General features: G+C 32.5%; 2 protein-coding genes across 5 annotated transcripts in view; both read left to right on the top strand.

Annotated features, from left to right (window-relative positions):
• Positions 1-17,296, top strand: part of LOC136985238 (platelet glycoprotein V-like) — a 150,218-nt gene that overhangs the window by 50,856 nt on the left and 82,066 nt on the right. The gene's annotated exons all lie outside the window — the stretch shown is intronic.
• drongo (Arf GTPase activating protein drongo) lies at positions 1,253-16,915 on the top strand. Of its 4 annotated transcripts, none has more exons than XM_067282458.1 (8): positions 1,253-1,503; positions 7,679-7,772; positions 8,236-8,514; positions 8,588-8,732; positions 9,324-9,383; positions 9,498-10,126; positions 15,680-16,131; positions 16,199-16,915. In XM_067282458.1, exons 1-6 carry the CDS (start codon positions 1,340-1,342, stop codon positions 10,103-10,105), a joined length of 1,350 nt encoding a protein of 449 aa, XP_067138559.1. In that variant the 5' UTR covers positions 1,253-1,339; the 3' UTR covers positions 10,106-10,126; positions 15,680-16,131; positions 16,199-16,915. The 4 variants fall into 4 exon arrangements, with proteins under 4 accessions (XP_067138559.1, XP_067138554.1, XP_067138549.1 ...); XM_067282453.1 differs by having other exon boundaries at positions 9,498-10,138; XM_067282448.1 differs by having other exon boundaries at positions 1,254-1,503; positions 9,498-10,147.

Below are 17,296 nucleotides of genomic sequence, written 5' to 3'. Positions count from 1 at the left end.
TGCATATGTCTTTTCCTTGTTTACCGTCTCGTAGCCTTAGCAAGTGTCTCGTACGGATATTCTATAAATGTTCGTAAACATTTCGAGTTTGTTTATTTAATAAATTTGTCTTAAGTGACGCATTACTACGTCGGCCATTCCACTATTTTAAATGTCCGATCGACTTAAAGCTGATTTGAAACGTTTGTTTGTATAAATGTGCCAAAACTAAAGCCTAAATTCAAAATGTCAGCTCACCTACGCAATAATTTATCCGCGGACCGTTTTGCACACAACTGCTCACATTCTGTGATGGTAAATTATCAACTCTTCTGATAAGCGGGCTGATTTCGCTCGGCAGTTTTAAATATAATTTAATTGTGAAAGAAACAATTCTATTGTCGTATTCATAACAGAAATTACTAATGCATAATATCAAAAACAGCGCTAATAAGAGTTCTGCAATTAGATGTGACATTCCAATAAACCATTTCCCTAACACATTATATATTTACTCCCGAAAGGCATATAAATATGTTATAACTTTTACATTTACCACACGAGTCAACAATTAGATAAAAAGGGAATTGTGAGCCAGGATGTCTGTTGGACGTGTGTTATATTACTATACACCAATTAAAATTTTAAATATTTTACTGTGTCCAAAACCAAGTAATACTGCATCATATGTGTCTAGATGTGATTACAATAAAACTGAAGATAATAAAATTATTGTGATCTTAGATTTAGTTTTTTCAGTTGAGTTTCAGAAAATATTTTGATTTATATTTTTAGTACTATAAAAAAAATTAATATGTAAGTAGTTTGGACTCTTTCCGCCTAAAAGCGTCTTTTTTTTTTTATTAAATCCAATATGGAGTCATGGATTTGCTCCTGGTTGCGTGAAGTTTTTAGAGTTTTCTTCACTGTTCAATTACTAAATACCGACCATTTTCCTATAGACAGTCCTCTCGAAGACACCCCAATTGCAGATAGATTGTGTCGCATTACTCTATTATAGCAATTCAATCTAATCTAATGGAAAACACTAAAAAGCGCAAAATCTGGCAACACTTATTTTTAAACGTACACGATCTGGCAAAAAAACACGAATATTAATTTCCATCTCCAAAATCTTGCAAATTAAACTAAATTATTTATTTTACGAATAAAAAATTACCAAATGCGCATTTATCGCCGAAATGTACTCTCGATTTAAATGGTTCCGTAATTAAAAAGTACGAAAACAGACGACATCCGGTTATTCCACGCACCGACAGATGGAGGACGAAGTTAGGTGGCGGAACGGAGCATGCCCGGATACCGACCGTTACGTCACTAGAGTTTACTTCCGGTAAAGATGGCGGCGAGAAGGCGAACGCAAGAGGAGAAAAATTTAAAGACTTTAAGAGAATTAGCGTCGTTGCCAGCTAACAAGCAATGCTTCGATTGCCGACAGAGAGGACCCACTTACGTAAACGTCACAATAGGATCGTTCGTGTGTACGTCATGCGGCGGAATCTTGTGAGTAGGCGAAGAGGTTTGACGTCTTCTCACCTCTTTTTTTTCATTTTTAATGACGATTACTAACAAACTCCACCTCTTAACACGTAACAAATCATTATATTGTGTTTCTACACCGTTTAATTACCGAAAAAATGTTATTTACAGCCACAAATATTGAATTTTTCCTAAGCATCTACGTAATTGCCCATAATTGGAAGTGAAAGAGTTACAAATGCCCACAAATTGCCCACATCTCTCGGTTAAATGACATTTTTTCTAATTATCTTCGTGTGTTTGTCATCTGATACAATGGAATTTGGAGCATTCAACACTTGGAACATTACAAAATTTCAAATGTTCTGAGTGTTATGTGGGTCACAGATTTACATTATATAACACATCACATACATAACTCTTCACAAATTTTGATGGTAGAGGCATTTGTTCCGGGAGAATTCGATTGCTTGGAAGTTTGTCCGTTTGCTGCTGGGTGTACGAAACGTTTACTCGTTCTTCTCCGTAGAAATGTTTTTTTGAGTTTAAAATTGAAAATATGTAAAGTTTGGAATTTGTGGTGGTTTTTGGATGTTTATTGCCTGTCGTATTACTCGCCTTCTCGTCCTTTCCCGCCATAAGACGCCTGGCATTAAATTTGTGTCTAATATGTAATTGGTTGGACGACTTTGGACTTCGGACCCAATAAAATCTCTAGGAACATATTCAAAATACGTTCCTAGAGATTTTATTGGGTCCGACGTCTGGTTAAATGAAATCGACCGTCGAATGGCCAAAGACGAATACTTTGTGGCAGTTTGTCTCTGTGTATGCGAGGTATTTGCTTGTTTTTTGAAAAGAAAGTTATTTTGAGTTTAAATTTGAAAATATGTGTATTAGTTTAGTTTGGCTGTTTATTGCCGGTCGTGTTACTTCGTCCGCATCCTTCCCTGCAATTGGATGCATGGAATAGAATTCGAGTGTATAATATAGTATGTATTCGATCGGATTTCTAATGATAGTATGTTTATTCTGAATTCCTGCTTAGAGATATTATTCTCTTGGACGTGCGGTTAAATGAGATTGACCGTAAAATGGCCAAGAATATATTTTATGGAGGGTGTTTTGCATACAAATTATTTTTTTTTTCAGAGAGAACAAGCAAATACTTTGTTGTTTTCAGTTTTAATATGAAAATATTAGTTTGGAGCTTTTGATGTGTTTTGGATGTTTATTGCCTGTCGTACTACTCTGCATCCTTCCCCGAAATAAGATGCGTGGTATTAAGTCTGAGTGTGTAATTTAGTGTGTAATTGATCGGATTTTGGATGATGGGATGTTAATTTTGGATACGTTCCTAGAGATTTTATTGGCTTGGACGGTCCGATTAAATGAGATAGACTGTCAAACGGCTATAAATGTATTTTATAGGGGTTTACTTATCTCTGTGTCTACAAAGTATTTGCTTGAAAAAAGAAAGTTATTTTGAGTTTAAATTTGAAAATACATATAATAATATGACGTGTGTGAGAGATTTGAGTGTTTATGCCTCATATTCAAGTTCTTTGCTCTAATAAGATATGTTATGTTAAATTTGAATAACGTTTAATAAATAGTGTATAGTATTTCTGATGATAAATTAATTTTGAATGTATTTCTAGAGATTTTAATAACTCTGACAGTCTGTTTAAATGGGGTCGACCGTCACCATAAATGTATTGTATGAAGATTTGCACGTTCGTACAAAATACTTAGAGAAAGTTTCAAGTTTGTGTAACATTTGAAATTGTGTAGAAATATACCATCTTTGGTGAGGTTTGAACATTTGATGCATCTCTCACATCCATATTCTTTCTTCTAATGAGAGAGACTATATTAAATTTGCATCTATAACTTAGTATATAATTAATCAGATATTTGATAATGAAGATGTTAATTCTTAGAATATTTTATGGCTTGGATGGTCTTTTTAAACGGGTCGACAGTTGGAGCCATAAATGCATTTTATGGTTGTTTGCTCTCAAGAACTTTGAAAATTTACAGATAAAATATTTATTTGCATATCTTATTCTTTCAGTAATGTGCTCTTTTTGATTTATGTTCGGAATCTCAGATGTTTTATGCATGGCTGTGTTGTTCGTATCCCCTTCCTTCCCTCAAATAATATAAATAGTGTTAAATTAGAGTCTGTTGTTTAATATATATAGAATCTAAATGCATAATTTTGATATTAAACTGCAATTTCTGAGCATTTTTAATTAAAGATTAGAGAACGTGTAGGAAAAGTAGTAGTAGTAGTTCAATATAAATTGTTGATTATGAGATGTGAAAGCATTTAACCTACAAACTTGACACTTTCGCTTGTGATTTTTAAAACTTTGCAATTTTCTCGTGAAGTTTAATAAATATTTACAAAGCATTATTTACGAGAAAAATTCATAAATAATTTAAAAATAACATTCCAATAATGCAATTCATAACATAAATTTAAACTTAAAACTAATTAATTAGAATAATTTATAAAAATAATTACAAAGATTTAATTTTATCCTTTTTTTTAAATTAAATATTTATCTAAGTGATTTTTATCAGTTGCATAAAAAACAATAACGGGCAGTGTTTATCATAAGCTTTAATTAGTTGTTTACATTGGGCCGACCTTGCTTATTTTCCGTATCTTCCTCTGCTCTCGGATTTTTCAAAGACAATGTAAATTTACACAAAATTACACTTAGAAAATGATAAATTTATGCAATTTGAAAGTTAACTTCGATACTTAGTTGTTATCTGAGTAATATTTTGTAGATTCTGACCAATTAGAATTAGTTTTATAAGTTTTAATTGTATTAAACAGTGCTCGTAAATGGTCGGAGTGCTCTTTTGTAAGACTTAAGTTACCTATTATGAATATTTATATATGCAAATTTGTAGGTATGACTCATCGTATTTGACCAAATGGGTTTTTACATTCATCTTCAGTACAGTATGCAAACTTAGCTTTGTCTCTAGGTATAAGTGGAATTTAATAATTGCCATATAACATTTTTTTAACAATATTTTTGTATTGTATATTTTAAAATTTTAAGCTGTAAAGGATAATAGCATTTTTCCTTATTAGAACAGGAAGATAAAAAAAAAAACAAACACACATTTATTTATCAAGAATGTCAGATTATTTTGTTAGAGGATTGTTAAATTTAAATGTTTAAGTTCCTGTCGTATTGTGATCGGGAGGAAGAGGGAAGTTTTAATCTGGGGAAACATTTTTCACGCTCGTTTCTTAACGAGATAAATATTAATTGTATCTCCTGCTGCACAGTTTCAAAATCAGTTATCATTATGGAATTCACAGATTAGATATTATTGAAGCTTTATATCTATTGACAAGCTTATTATTATTTTTTTAGTTATATATTTGGAAATATTTCTCTTTAAAACTGATATTTATACTCAGTTTATATCATTTTTTAACATAAAATTAATGCTTAAGAGATAACACAATGATTAAAAATGCATCTACAAAATGAGAGACTTATTGTTTAATTAAGATTTGCATACAGTTAACTACTTCATGAAAGTATAAATATATTATTTAAAAAAAGTTTCCAAAGTAATTTAGGCTTGCTTGGCAAGGAACCAACTTTAAACATTTGATTTTTTTTTTTATATTGTTTATAAAGTTTCCTCTAAGGAAATTGTGTTTAAAAAGATACTTGACGATCCGAGTTACATTTAAATTGAAGAAGATAGAGTTTAAATAACAGTAAAGTAAATTATCCAAAGGTGCCGGACGTCGATTCGGGCAGTCGTGAAACTCCCTTGGAGTCTAGAGATCCAATTAATTGTTGATTATGCTAAAGTTTGCCTATTGACGATAGAATTAAGTTATCATACTTGTAAATTAGGAAGCTGTAAATTTTATTTAATCAACTTTCAAATAAGTAATTTGAAAAAGATTTTCTGTATATCCCACTGTTATCCGCATACATTTTAGATGAATGTTTTTATTGCAATGACGCACTGAAGTCTTTTTTACATTATGAGTCAGCTATAATTCAAATACATCAATCAAAAATGTGTGAATAGTTAATTGTGTATTTATATAAATATCATTGAAGGTTATTTCATATTTTATTCCTGTTTTGTCTTATAAAATTTTGAGTTAATTTTCTAAATTTCTTCTTTGTGGATTACGAAATGAGCCATCTACACTGGCCTAAAATTTTTCTATCCATCTCAGCCTTCTAGGATTACATTCTCTCAAAAATCTGTTACTAAATCTGCAGTTTCCTCAACAGTACAATTAACAAAAGTATGAACTATGAAGGTCCAAGGCAGATAGGATGCTAAAGTGTTACAACACTAAACTAGACGAGAAAGTCCAGTAGACACTCTGTCTTCTTCTTGATTCATTGCTAACAGAATGTGATATAGGATTACTTCTAGAAAATTACAATGTCTTACAGTATTGTTCCCAACATGTCAGATACAAGGTTATATCTGTCATTGGGAAATTCCATCTTTTGTAATTTGAATGGATGATTCCAATTTGATATATCATTTTGTCTTGCTACACACACATGAATTTAAATTATGTCACTGGTAGTTGCTAGATGCAATAGCAAGTTTTATTATTAGACATTATGAAGATATCCAAATACAGTTTAATCTATTTGCTTGCAATTTTCCTATCAACTGTATCTGCTGTATCAATTTGTTTGTCCATACTGCAACTATTCAAATTGTGTAGGTAAACAAGTAGCAAAGACTACAGTTCACATACTTTTTGCTATAAATTATTTGCCGGTGAAGGTTAAACTAGATAGATCATACATCCTGTCTAGTTTAATCAATGAAAGTTAATTGGAGAAGTTCAGTATTTGACTCAGTTTCATTTAAAACACAAGTTAAATGCATGAACACACAAGCAATTTGTAATTACTGAGTTATATACAAACCCATAGAGCTAGATAAAGTAACTGTAAATGTTAAAAAGTATTTGTCAAATTACATTTGCAATTATTAAATTTTTAATTCTGATATGTCATCACCCTCATATAGCACTCAATCAATGCTTATGAACAGATCTTCCTTGTAACTATAATTAGTATCTTTCATCATTATTGATTTATGTAGTATAGGATTCTATATTGCAAAGGATATAGTTATTACAAAATCACATGACTTTAGAACACTCAAATCCAAAACTTGTGCATAACTCTCATTAATTTAAATTATTTTTATTGTATAAGTTTCCTCAGTTTAGCATCACATATGATTCAATTCCAATTTCAGACATATTGAATTGATGGTACTATATTGAGGTTTGACTCTACAGGTTATATTGTACACTTATTTGTTTTGGTTAATCCATGAAATTTCTACTAAATAACCACAGTCTTGTATCCAAGAAAATTAGAATATTGAAGTACATGTCCTAATTCCATCTTTGATCAACAATAAATCTATCGTTATAGTGTACTTCTGTGCTTGTAAATTTTAATGGTAACATTTGAACATTAAGAATTAATAAAATCAACTTCTGTATATCAATTTCTATGTATAATAAATTTAATACAAGGATTCAGACTCCCAGGATCCTTGTTATTAAGGCTATGCATGTGGATTTGAAGGTTTAATCCTCCATGTGAGAGAAATTAAAACAATAAATAAAAAAAATAACAATTAAACAAACACAAAAATAAAATACAGCCAATTAAGGAAACTGACAGTAAAAAATCTTTTAAGAAATGTCTTTCCATTCCTTTAAAATTCCCTTGCATAGGCTTGCTTGCTTGTTATAATAATTCAATATTTGCTGTGAAAGATAAGGTAATTTCTGAAATATTCCTTGACGGCTTCTCAATGTACAATTCACTTTGTATGACTCTACAGGAAACTGACTCATACATAAAAAAAAATCTCTTGAATTTTTATAACATTCCAGTCTTTTGTTATAGAAAATTCCACTTTTTTTGCTCATGAACAGATGATGATTATTATTTTTTTGATAACTTTAGTCTACATTTGACAAGAATATTAATTTTCCATTTATACAAACTATAATTAAAACAATAAAATTAAAGAAATTACAAATGTATTATCAAGTGAATCAATTAATGTTACGAATCAAAAATTCATAACAGTGGCTGTGAGATTTTGAGATGTTTCCTATTTTCTAATTAAAATTTTGTTGCAGGCGAGGTTTGAATCCACCGCATCGAGTCAAATCCATTACCATGGCCACCTTCAGTATGGAAGAAATAGAATTTATAAAAAGTAGGGGAAACGAGGTAAGTTTCTGTCTGTTTGACTTTTATCAATTGAACCATGGCACAAGAAAGTTATCTTTTGTTTGTGATGATTGCCTTTCTCAGATTCTACTTCATAAAATCATGTCACAGCAATGCAGATTTCATCTGCTGTTCAAAGTCTGGAATTTGTTAACTAATAAGCTAATTTACTTCTGAGATAAGAGATAAAATAAGTAATGATAATGGAGCAATAATAATCTAATCTTAATTGACATTCTGATAATTTGATGTAATAACAAAAAATAAATTATAAACACTGTTTGATACCATTTCTAAATGAGATATTAAATGCGAATTTCTTACTGCTTTACATATTTTGTATTTATTCAATTGTAAAAATGGATATTTAAGTTTTTAACATAAACAAAAATCTATTTCTTTTTTAATTAATTTCAATATTCCATATTGTGTATTGTAATATATTAATTTTTCCTTCTTAAAGTATTGTCAGTACGTGTGGATGGGGCTCTATGATTCCAGAGTGTTAGAACCAGAGTCCCGTGATGAACAGAGAATCAGAGATTTTATGATACAAAAGTACGAGAGAAAACGGTGGTATGTGGATCCAGACATAGCCACGAAAAAGATGCATCAGGACCAACAGCAGAGGCAGAATTCTGTGCCATCCAGCTCTTCTCAGAGCAGTCTTGTCCCGGAGACACAGCCTCTCTCCTCTCTCCTGGGCAACAATGTTGCTTCTCTAGTCGTCCAGCATGGTCAGGTAAGCTACAGTCACATTTTCTGAACACGTTGCAAATCTACAGCTTTGACTCATTCATCTCCCTCTCCAACAGGGTAACACAAATTCGTCGTGGCCGCCGGCCATCACGTCGTCCACGGCTCACCAGGCATCTCTGACAAACACAAAGACACAATCCAAGGGTCATTTCGAATTCAATAGTTTCGACGAAAATGTTTTTAATAACACAAAGTCGTCAGGTAAGATTGTCTGTGTTAAATTTTCATTTACAACTTCTTCCGTCATTTTATGTTTGTAACTATAGCATATTTAGATAATCTCTATATTGTTAGTAATTAACTGTCAGATGATAATGCATAATATTGACCTAACAGAAAATATTCCAAAATGTTTAAACTTCATCTGATCTGAATAGTTGTTATTGACTTTGAAACAATAACAATTAACAATAAAGCAATGCTGTGTGCAAGTGCTATATACTTAAAATATATGAAAACAATTTTTCAGAAGAATAACCAAATTTTTGCTGTCATAAAAGACACTTAATAGTTTGCAAATTATTTAACAAAATTACTTAGAAAACTACAGTTACAAATATATAACAACACAATCTCATTAACAGAAGAAAGTTAATTAATTAATTGAAGTTATTGTAAAGTTTTATTTAAAGCTGTTCTATGCTTGCAATCCTGGTAGGATGAAATTGAAACAACCAAAAAGGATTATTCTCCACTCAATCATTTTCTCTGATCTCTGATATTCATTTTATTATAATTTAAAATAAATTGTATAAGTTTAATTAATCTGTACTAAATATTATCTTTTAACAGCAGAAGCAACTAGTGCAAATGGAAATTTTGCCAATTTTGAAAGTGCTTTCAACACCCCAGGTAAGATTTTTTTGAAAATTAAACACTGCACATCACTTTTTCTATGACTTTGCAGTATTTTCTTTTGTGTCCTATTTCTTTTCACTGCTGTCTTTCTCTTATATTTCTCTCTAGCCTTGACTACTACCACTACTACTACTGCTACCACTACTGTCACTACTCAGAGTACCTTTCATCAACGGAAGGCCTGTACGCCTCCGGCCGGATGGACGTCTTTTGATGACGATCTGGATCCTCTTCGTTCCACGTCTTCCCTTCCGCCTTCCTCCTCTTCCTCTCACAGACAACCCAACGTCCCCCGTCCTCCCCAGTCCAAACTTCCCGACAATGGCAGCATTGCCAGCAGCACGGCGATGCCTAGACCCCTCAGTTTGCCCACTTTCTCTCCGACGAATCCTTTCTCGCCTTCGTCTAACAAGCTTTCTGAGAAGTCAACGCCGTCTCAGTGGCCGTCTTTTCCAGTTACCTCCGGTGCCACGGTTCGCCCCGCCCCCTCCGGTGGCGGACGGACGGATGTCCCAGCGGCCAGCCTCCTCCCCCCTGGTGGACGTCCCAAGAATGAGTCCCAGTTGAATTCACAGCCTACCTCGCGTCCGGTTCAGCCTCCTCCTGCCGACAGATATGCGGCTCTGGCAGACCTGGACAACCTGTTCCACCAGACGCCCACGAGGGTACCTCCAATTGGTCTGCCAGCGACAACTATCTCTTTGGGAACACTGTGACGCTCAAGAATGAGGGGACAGGTAATTATGCAGGTGAAATAGGTTAGTAGTTATTCACATTTTGTTTTAGGTTTTAGTCTTAGGTTTTAGGTTATAACTGGAATTAAAATTACATTATCCTTAACTGTAGAAATTCAATATTTATGGCATAAAATTTTCTAAAGAAAAAAGCATGTGCCAATTTCAAATTTTCATTATTGATTCCAATATACTTTTACTTTTATATGAATAATAAATATTCAAGAGATTTTACCCATTTATCATATCTTAATGTACAGTACAAGAAAGAAAATGTGTTCAGCCTTGCAGCTTGAAGTAGCTACATCTTTGTTAATATGCCAAATTTAACTATGGCTATTCAATTTTCTTATAAGGGGACAGCGTAATATTGAGGTCATTGATTTTGATCAAACTTGGTGAGGTTGTAGTACATCTCTAACAATTGACATTTGCCAAGCAGTAAGGCACAATACTCAAAATTAAAGGAGAAATTTGCAAATCACTTAAAACATTTAAAATATTCATTGTTTATAGAAGGGATGGGCAACCCACAGCTCTCGGGCCATAAGCGGTCTGCAGTAATATTTTTTGCGGCCTGCGTCGAATAAATACATCAATTTCCAAGCTCGATGAAGTATGCAGCAAAAATTTCAACGTTATTTTCTACAACTTATGTAGTGGAATAGTTTTACCGCAATGAATTTAATAAAAATTAAAACAAGAAACCAGCCAACGGACACATCAAAACTATTTTAAAACTAGCAGTGACTAATATTTAACCAAATATTTCCAGTATGTTACATTTACATCAGTTTCAGAAGCTAAATTAAGTATACCAAAGCAATATGTGAATTAATAATTGTGATTTACCGATATATTTTCCCTTTCTTTTCTCTTGTATGTGGCCTGCGTTAGTTTAAAAGTTTTGAAATGTGGCCCTTACATAGATAAAGGTTGCCCATCCCTGATTTATAGAATGGTCGGTGGCTCAGTAGGGCTGTGCCGGTTTCATAATTGTGAGGTTGGTGTTTTCAATCTTGGTTGTATCAATTTAACTTAGTATTTTTAAATTTCTGTATAAAAAAACAAAGGATAAATTAAAAATTATTCACATACATATAGAATTCATACTAACATTTATTTATAATTTATTAGAGAAGATTAGATGTAACCTATCTGATGTTGAAATTCTTCTCCATTGCCTGTGACGCCATTTTGAATTTTGTCGATGTTAAGCCTAATGAAAATTATACATTTTTTTTTTTTTTTAAAGCAATCGTGGCTATTTTATTGTCTGAAATTATTTTTTTATTTTTCACAAACAAAATAGATATATTAATAAAAATAAAAACCAAAAATCATATTTTGAAGGTTTGTTTTGATTTAAAATTATGATGCATAGCTACATCTAGTATCAAAAAAATGGGGTTGACGGAGCAGGTCAAATGAGGTCAACACGAAAATATTCGGGAACAACACGGGACAGGTTAAACAAAATTATCATTATCCAAGGCCAGTTTTGTTAATGAAAGAGACATTTTTATTAACATTATTCAATCTGTTTGCTTTCGGGGAGAATAATTTTGCAGATGCTAATTGTCATAGAAGCATGTGAAACAATAAACATTTCTGTAGTGTGCACATTGAATAAATTTGGATTTTTACAATAAGATTTATGTATGTCACTGGAAAAACAAACTTGATTAATACATGAAAACACTTCCTGTCATCAAATAATTTGGAGGAGAATCATGTCACATTAGAAAATATCAGAGCGCATAATGTTTTTTATACCGCCTTCACAACTTTTCAAAGTGATGAAGAACCTTCAGTGCAATTCAGTCTTGATTTTGAAAGATGCTTTCTTAGTATGTAAATTTTGTAATATTGTCATGCAGTGATTCTTCTACAGAATACATTTCTATGTTATTGATGTTAGCATGAAATATCAGTCACTTTTTCTTTGTTGTTTATCAAATGAAAATGCAATTATAGACACATTTAGGTTAAACAATGATTTTGTTGCCATAGTATGTACTGTACATGAAAATAAAGAAATTGTTTTGTTTTTAAATAAATATTGTTAGGTAGCATTTGTTAATTGCTGTTGACATTGACTTGTTACTTGAAGCAGATGAATTTTATTGCTTTATTACCCTCTTTATTGTGCTTTGTAGCTTTTCAAAACTCAGTTTATTTTATTGTCAGAGAAAAACTGATTTAAAAGTACCAAGAATAGTGAAAATTATAGTATTAGGGAAAAAAGTTCCATTGATATCATTGAGATTTGAAACACCAACCTGATGATTGAGAGACCAGCAGGCTGACCACCGAGCCACCAACCAATTTGTGAGTAATAGAGATTCTAAAGGTTTCAAGTAATTTGCAGTTTTCTCCTTTAATTTTGAGTATTGTGCCTTACTGCTTGGCACCTGTCAGTTGTTGGTGATACACTATAACCGTGATGGCGAACCTACGACACGTGTGTCGAAGGGGACACATAAGCTCATTTTGGGTGACATGCATCGACAGAATCGAAAAATTGAATAATTCAAATATTTGTCATATTATTTTCTCTTTTTCAACTATAAACCTAAAACTTTTTTCCTTGATTATTATTTAAATGAATATGAGCTAAAATATCTTAGTCAGAATCAGATAAAATTTTATAATCGTTGGATGTAGATGTATTTTTGCCACGTCGCCGCCACTTTTATTAATTTTAGCAGGTCGGGTCGGCACCACGTCTGCCATATGACCACGCCAGATATACAGTGCATGTTGCCAGATTTGGCTACCCTTTTTTAGTTTGGCATAAAAAATATCAGTTGACACATTGACTACTTTTTGGGCTACATATTATTTATAAATATATTATTTGAATAAAAATGCACTTTAAGATGGTGTTTTATCGTTTTTGATTAAGTACAAACCCAAATAAAAACAAATATTTTTTTTTCAAATAAATTTTTGTTTTTCTCATTTAAAATAATAAATTTATTTATGTCTAAGTAAAAATTGAATGTCTGTAGAAGTAGCTTTTTATTATAATCTTTTTTGTGATAAAGTTTTAATACTTATTACTATAATGTAGACATGTTAATCCTTAAATTATAAAAGTAGATAAAATAATATTAATTTTCCTACTCAAAGAACTTATCAAATGCAGTTATTTAATTTGAAAGTTGATTGAGATTATTAAACTAATATGTGCATTTTGGGTTTATCAATACTCTTCATCAATTTGGTTTTTGTTTTTCTGTTTTAAAACATGCTTAAAAACTGATTTTAACTTTTCCTAATGCTAGTTTTGATGATAAATTTAATATATGCTTTTAATATTTTTATTTGTTTCTGTTTAATTTGTTTTTTTACTATGGTTGGAAATATCAAAAAATTATAAATATTTTTAAGTGTTAGGTTAAGTTAGGATAATTTAACCTAACACTTAGGTTTAGTTAGGATAATAACCAGAGTTAAGTTAGGATTTTTCAAAATTTTGACATGCCGAGTTCAAAAGTTTCCCATCACTGCACTATAACCTCACAGAGTTTGATCAAAATCATGCTGTTAGAGATTTTCCTTACCTTAAGATCTTTAGCTTTTAAAAACACTGTGTTATCAGTTCTCAAACTACAGTATATTCTTGTTTATTATTTTAGGCACTTGCCTTGCAATAAAAAATAGGATTTTTATTTAACTTTTCTTAGGTTTAGTGTAAATGTTTCTAACTTTTATGTGCACTGGCAAGTGCAAACAAGGCAGCGATTTGCTTTACGGCAATTATCTGCTACCTAAACTACTGTATTAATGAGGTATGAGAGTGATTTTGATGCGTTTACTATTTCAAATCATGCATTATTGTAATATTATTTTGATCGGTCTCTAAATGGCTTAGATTTTGTTCAAGATTTGTGCCTTACAATAAGCTATTGCCATAATATAATTGTCCAACGATCGCCTAAATATTTGGGTTGTAATATGGCTATAATCAAATAAATAATACAAATAAATTTGCTATTAGAGATGGCACCTAATGCTTACCTCTAGTACCAAATTTATTTGTATTAATTATTTGATCATAGCCATATTACAGCCTGAATATTTAGGCGATTGTTGGACGATTATACTAACTCGTCGGGCTTTGAGACGTGTAAGCTATTGCCATTTATAGTGAAAATTCTGTCATCATTCATGTCTGAAGTATATTTTTAAAATGCTGCTTTCAATTTTCACTCATCCAACTTAAAGAATTTTATGTAATTGGATTTCTTTATATGAGGGAAATTTGAAAAATATTGTTTTTTCTATATCAGTTTCAATCCAAATTTAAAAAACATTAGCAGAAACATAAGGTTCACTCCTTTTTTCTCTGTTGAGAAACAGGTATGCTCACCTTGTGGACAAGTAAGATAGGTCAGTATAAAAATCACATTTCTTATCACATTGTCCACTGTAAAAGGACAGAGCTGTAGTGTAATTTCTCCAGGCTAAAGGAAAAAAACTATCATAAATCCATTCCAAAATCTTGGATGTGTATTCTGAAGATTGCTCAAATTATTCTAACATTAGACAGCAGTGAAAAATGTTCAAACAATAACAAACAAGCGTATGAGACGAGTAGTGATCCACTAGCCCACTGTTGGCTTTGGCACAAAGGTTGCAGGAAAAATTGCAACCCATAGTCAAATATTGCAAAAGTTCGTTTTGCAATGTCAGTTGCACAGTAGGACTGTAAGTCAGAACTACAAAAGGAACTTTTGCAATGTCTGACCGTCCCAACCTAGTGCAAGGCACTAACTACCACGTAGTTGGTCTAATAAAAAAGTTTCAGCTCTCGAGAAACAGACAATTGTAAACTGTTTTCCAACATTGCAAATTGCCAGGTTAATTTAATAAATGTGTACCATTCTTGCAAACGAAAATAGGTTTGTTTCTACTAAGTTTGAATAAACACATGACCTAAAAAATTTTAAAATTAAAAAGGCATTACTTTTTGAAATACCCTCACAAAATCTTTTTTTGGTGAACAAAATTACCTTCAAACATGAAACTCTTTCCTACACTTTTAAGAATAAATTATGTCCAAAATCAGAGCCCATCTATATGATTCTAACAAAGTAATATTTGATATGCTGATGAAGAAATGTATAAATTAATATTTCAATCCAAAGGTTTGATCTTGGATGTCTTGTTTATAACTAAAGAACATTCTGACATATGAAATTATTTTGGGTGTGATGTCTTAAGACAAATCCACAAGTTTAAGAAACCTAAGCTAAAGAAAACATATAGAAAATATCAAATTTAATAGTAACGATAGCAACGGTTGTTTAAGGTATAAAAATTAATCTTATGTCTCGATCCAATTAGTACTTAAACTCCTGCTTGGCTTTTCACTCTTGGTGGCATCAAGAATGTTCCAGATTTATTGACACAATAAGATATTTGATGTCTAAAGTTTATTTTTACACATTAATAAGTGACCGATATTTATTATTTTATATATTTTAGATTGAAATAATAGAGATGTATTTTTACTCAAACTTGACTGCTTCAATTCTTATTTGAAAGGATCGAATCCGTTCGGCACGGATTCCCTCGGATGGAACAAGCAGCCGGTGTCCCAGCAACAGGCCGTTCCGACATTTACGACGGCAAATCCCTTTCAGACGGCAGTTCCCGTTCCCGCTCCCGGAATGGTGGTCCAGCCGACCGTGGCTTTTGGAGCTTCTGTGGAAGAGGGATATGCGGGATTCGGAACGGGTGTAAACTTTGCGACGTTTCCCGCGGGCAACGTGGCCGGATCGCCCAATGGCATTCCCGCAAACCAGTTTGGGACCCAGAATGGTTTTGGAGTCAGGCAGCCGGTCGTGGCCTGGGGTGCACCGGGTGCAAACGTCGGCCCGTGGGGAGCCGGCCTAGTCAACCACCAGAACGTGGCCCAGCCGACCTTTCCGGAAGCGAAACTGGAACAGAGTGCGAGTCCCTGGATGCAACAGACCATTGCTGCAAATCCATTCTTGGTAAGAAAATATTTCTCTTTTGAAAAATTTATCCGGGCCACAAAAAACATTACGATTTTCCTTTTAGGAGAGGAACGGCGCAACGGTCCCGAGAACAAAACCCGGCAATCCATTTCTATAACAGAAACAGACGAGAAACCAACAAGTAGCGAAAGACTATCCCCACATCACGTTCCTGCAAGAATTGTAGGACCAAGTACTGCATTTAAAATTCAGTACTCCATTTGTGCTTCATCTCGCTGCTTACTCTTTGCATTCTGATGAGTGAAACAGCTTAGTTCCTTCTTTTTTTGTGTTTGACTTCAAAAGAATTTTTTAAAAAAAGCATCAGAAGTTGTAAAAATTGAAGTAATCTTAATTGTAATATACAGACTGGAACCTCCCTGTGTTTTGAGATGGCATTATTACTTAGAATACATGAATATATATAATGTAATTAAAAGTTAAATGAGAATAATCCATAATTTGCAAAATATTCTCACTCGTACGACGGTTCTAGTCCAAAATTTGAGAAAATTGTGTCGTTACTCGTATCGTCCAAAGCATACTTTTAAAATGTTACCTTTCGACCATTTTAATTTTACTACCATCATTACTTCACGCATTCCCAGTTTCCGGGACGAGCTTAATGTCGGTGCGTCTCCTTTTCTCTCATTGATCATAAATGCCATCGAGTGTAAACACGTTTTCGAATCATTTGTGATTTATAATGTATAGATATATCAGATTGTATTTGCTTGATTTTTGAAGAAATTTGTGATGCCAAATAAACTGCTGTATCTTACTCCGCTGCAAATGTCACTTCACTTTCGTCGGAGGTCGCGCGGACGCAATTCTATTCTTCGTCTGGCATTCCGCTTCGATTCGCGTTTTATTTTACTCGTTACGAGGGAGTGCTTTAGACGTCGGACCGTCTGTTGCTAGATAGAAAAAGCCGGTCGGCGGACATCTAAAACTAGAGCATTGGTCTCTAAATATTTCACGGGAAACGTCCGAAGTAAATTTAAATTATTTGATAGAAAGAATGTAAAAGAATTCTTGTAGTTAGTTAGTTTCAGATTTAGCATTTATAATTAAATTTGTTTGAATAAAATTTATACAGTTATGAGATCAGATATTTTGTTTAAATAAAACTTATCAGCACATTGCAGTATTTTTAGTTTGC

Source organism: Centruroides vittatus, unplaced genomic scaffold (genome assembly GCF_030686945.1).
Source record: "Centruroides vittatus isolate TY-2023 unplaced genomic scaffold, ASM3068694v2 contig_1207, whole genome shotgun sequence".
NCBI classification, from domain to species: Eukaryota; Metazoa; Arthropoda; class Arachnida; order Scorpiones; family Buthidae; genus Centruroides; species Centruroides vittatus.
Note: the sequence above shows the minus strand (reverse complement) of the source record. Positions and strands in the feature narration are given on the sequence as shown.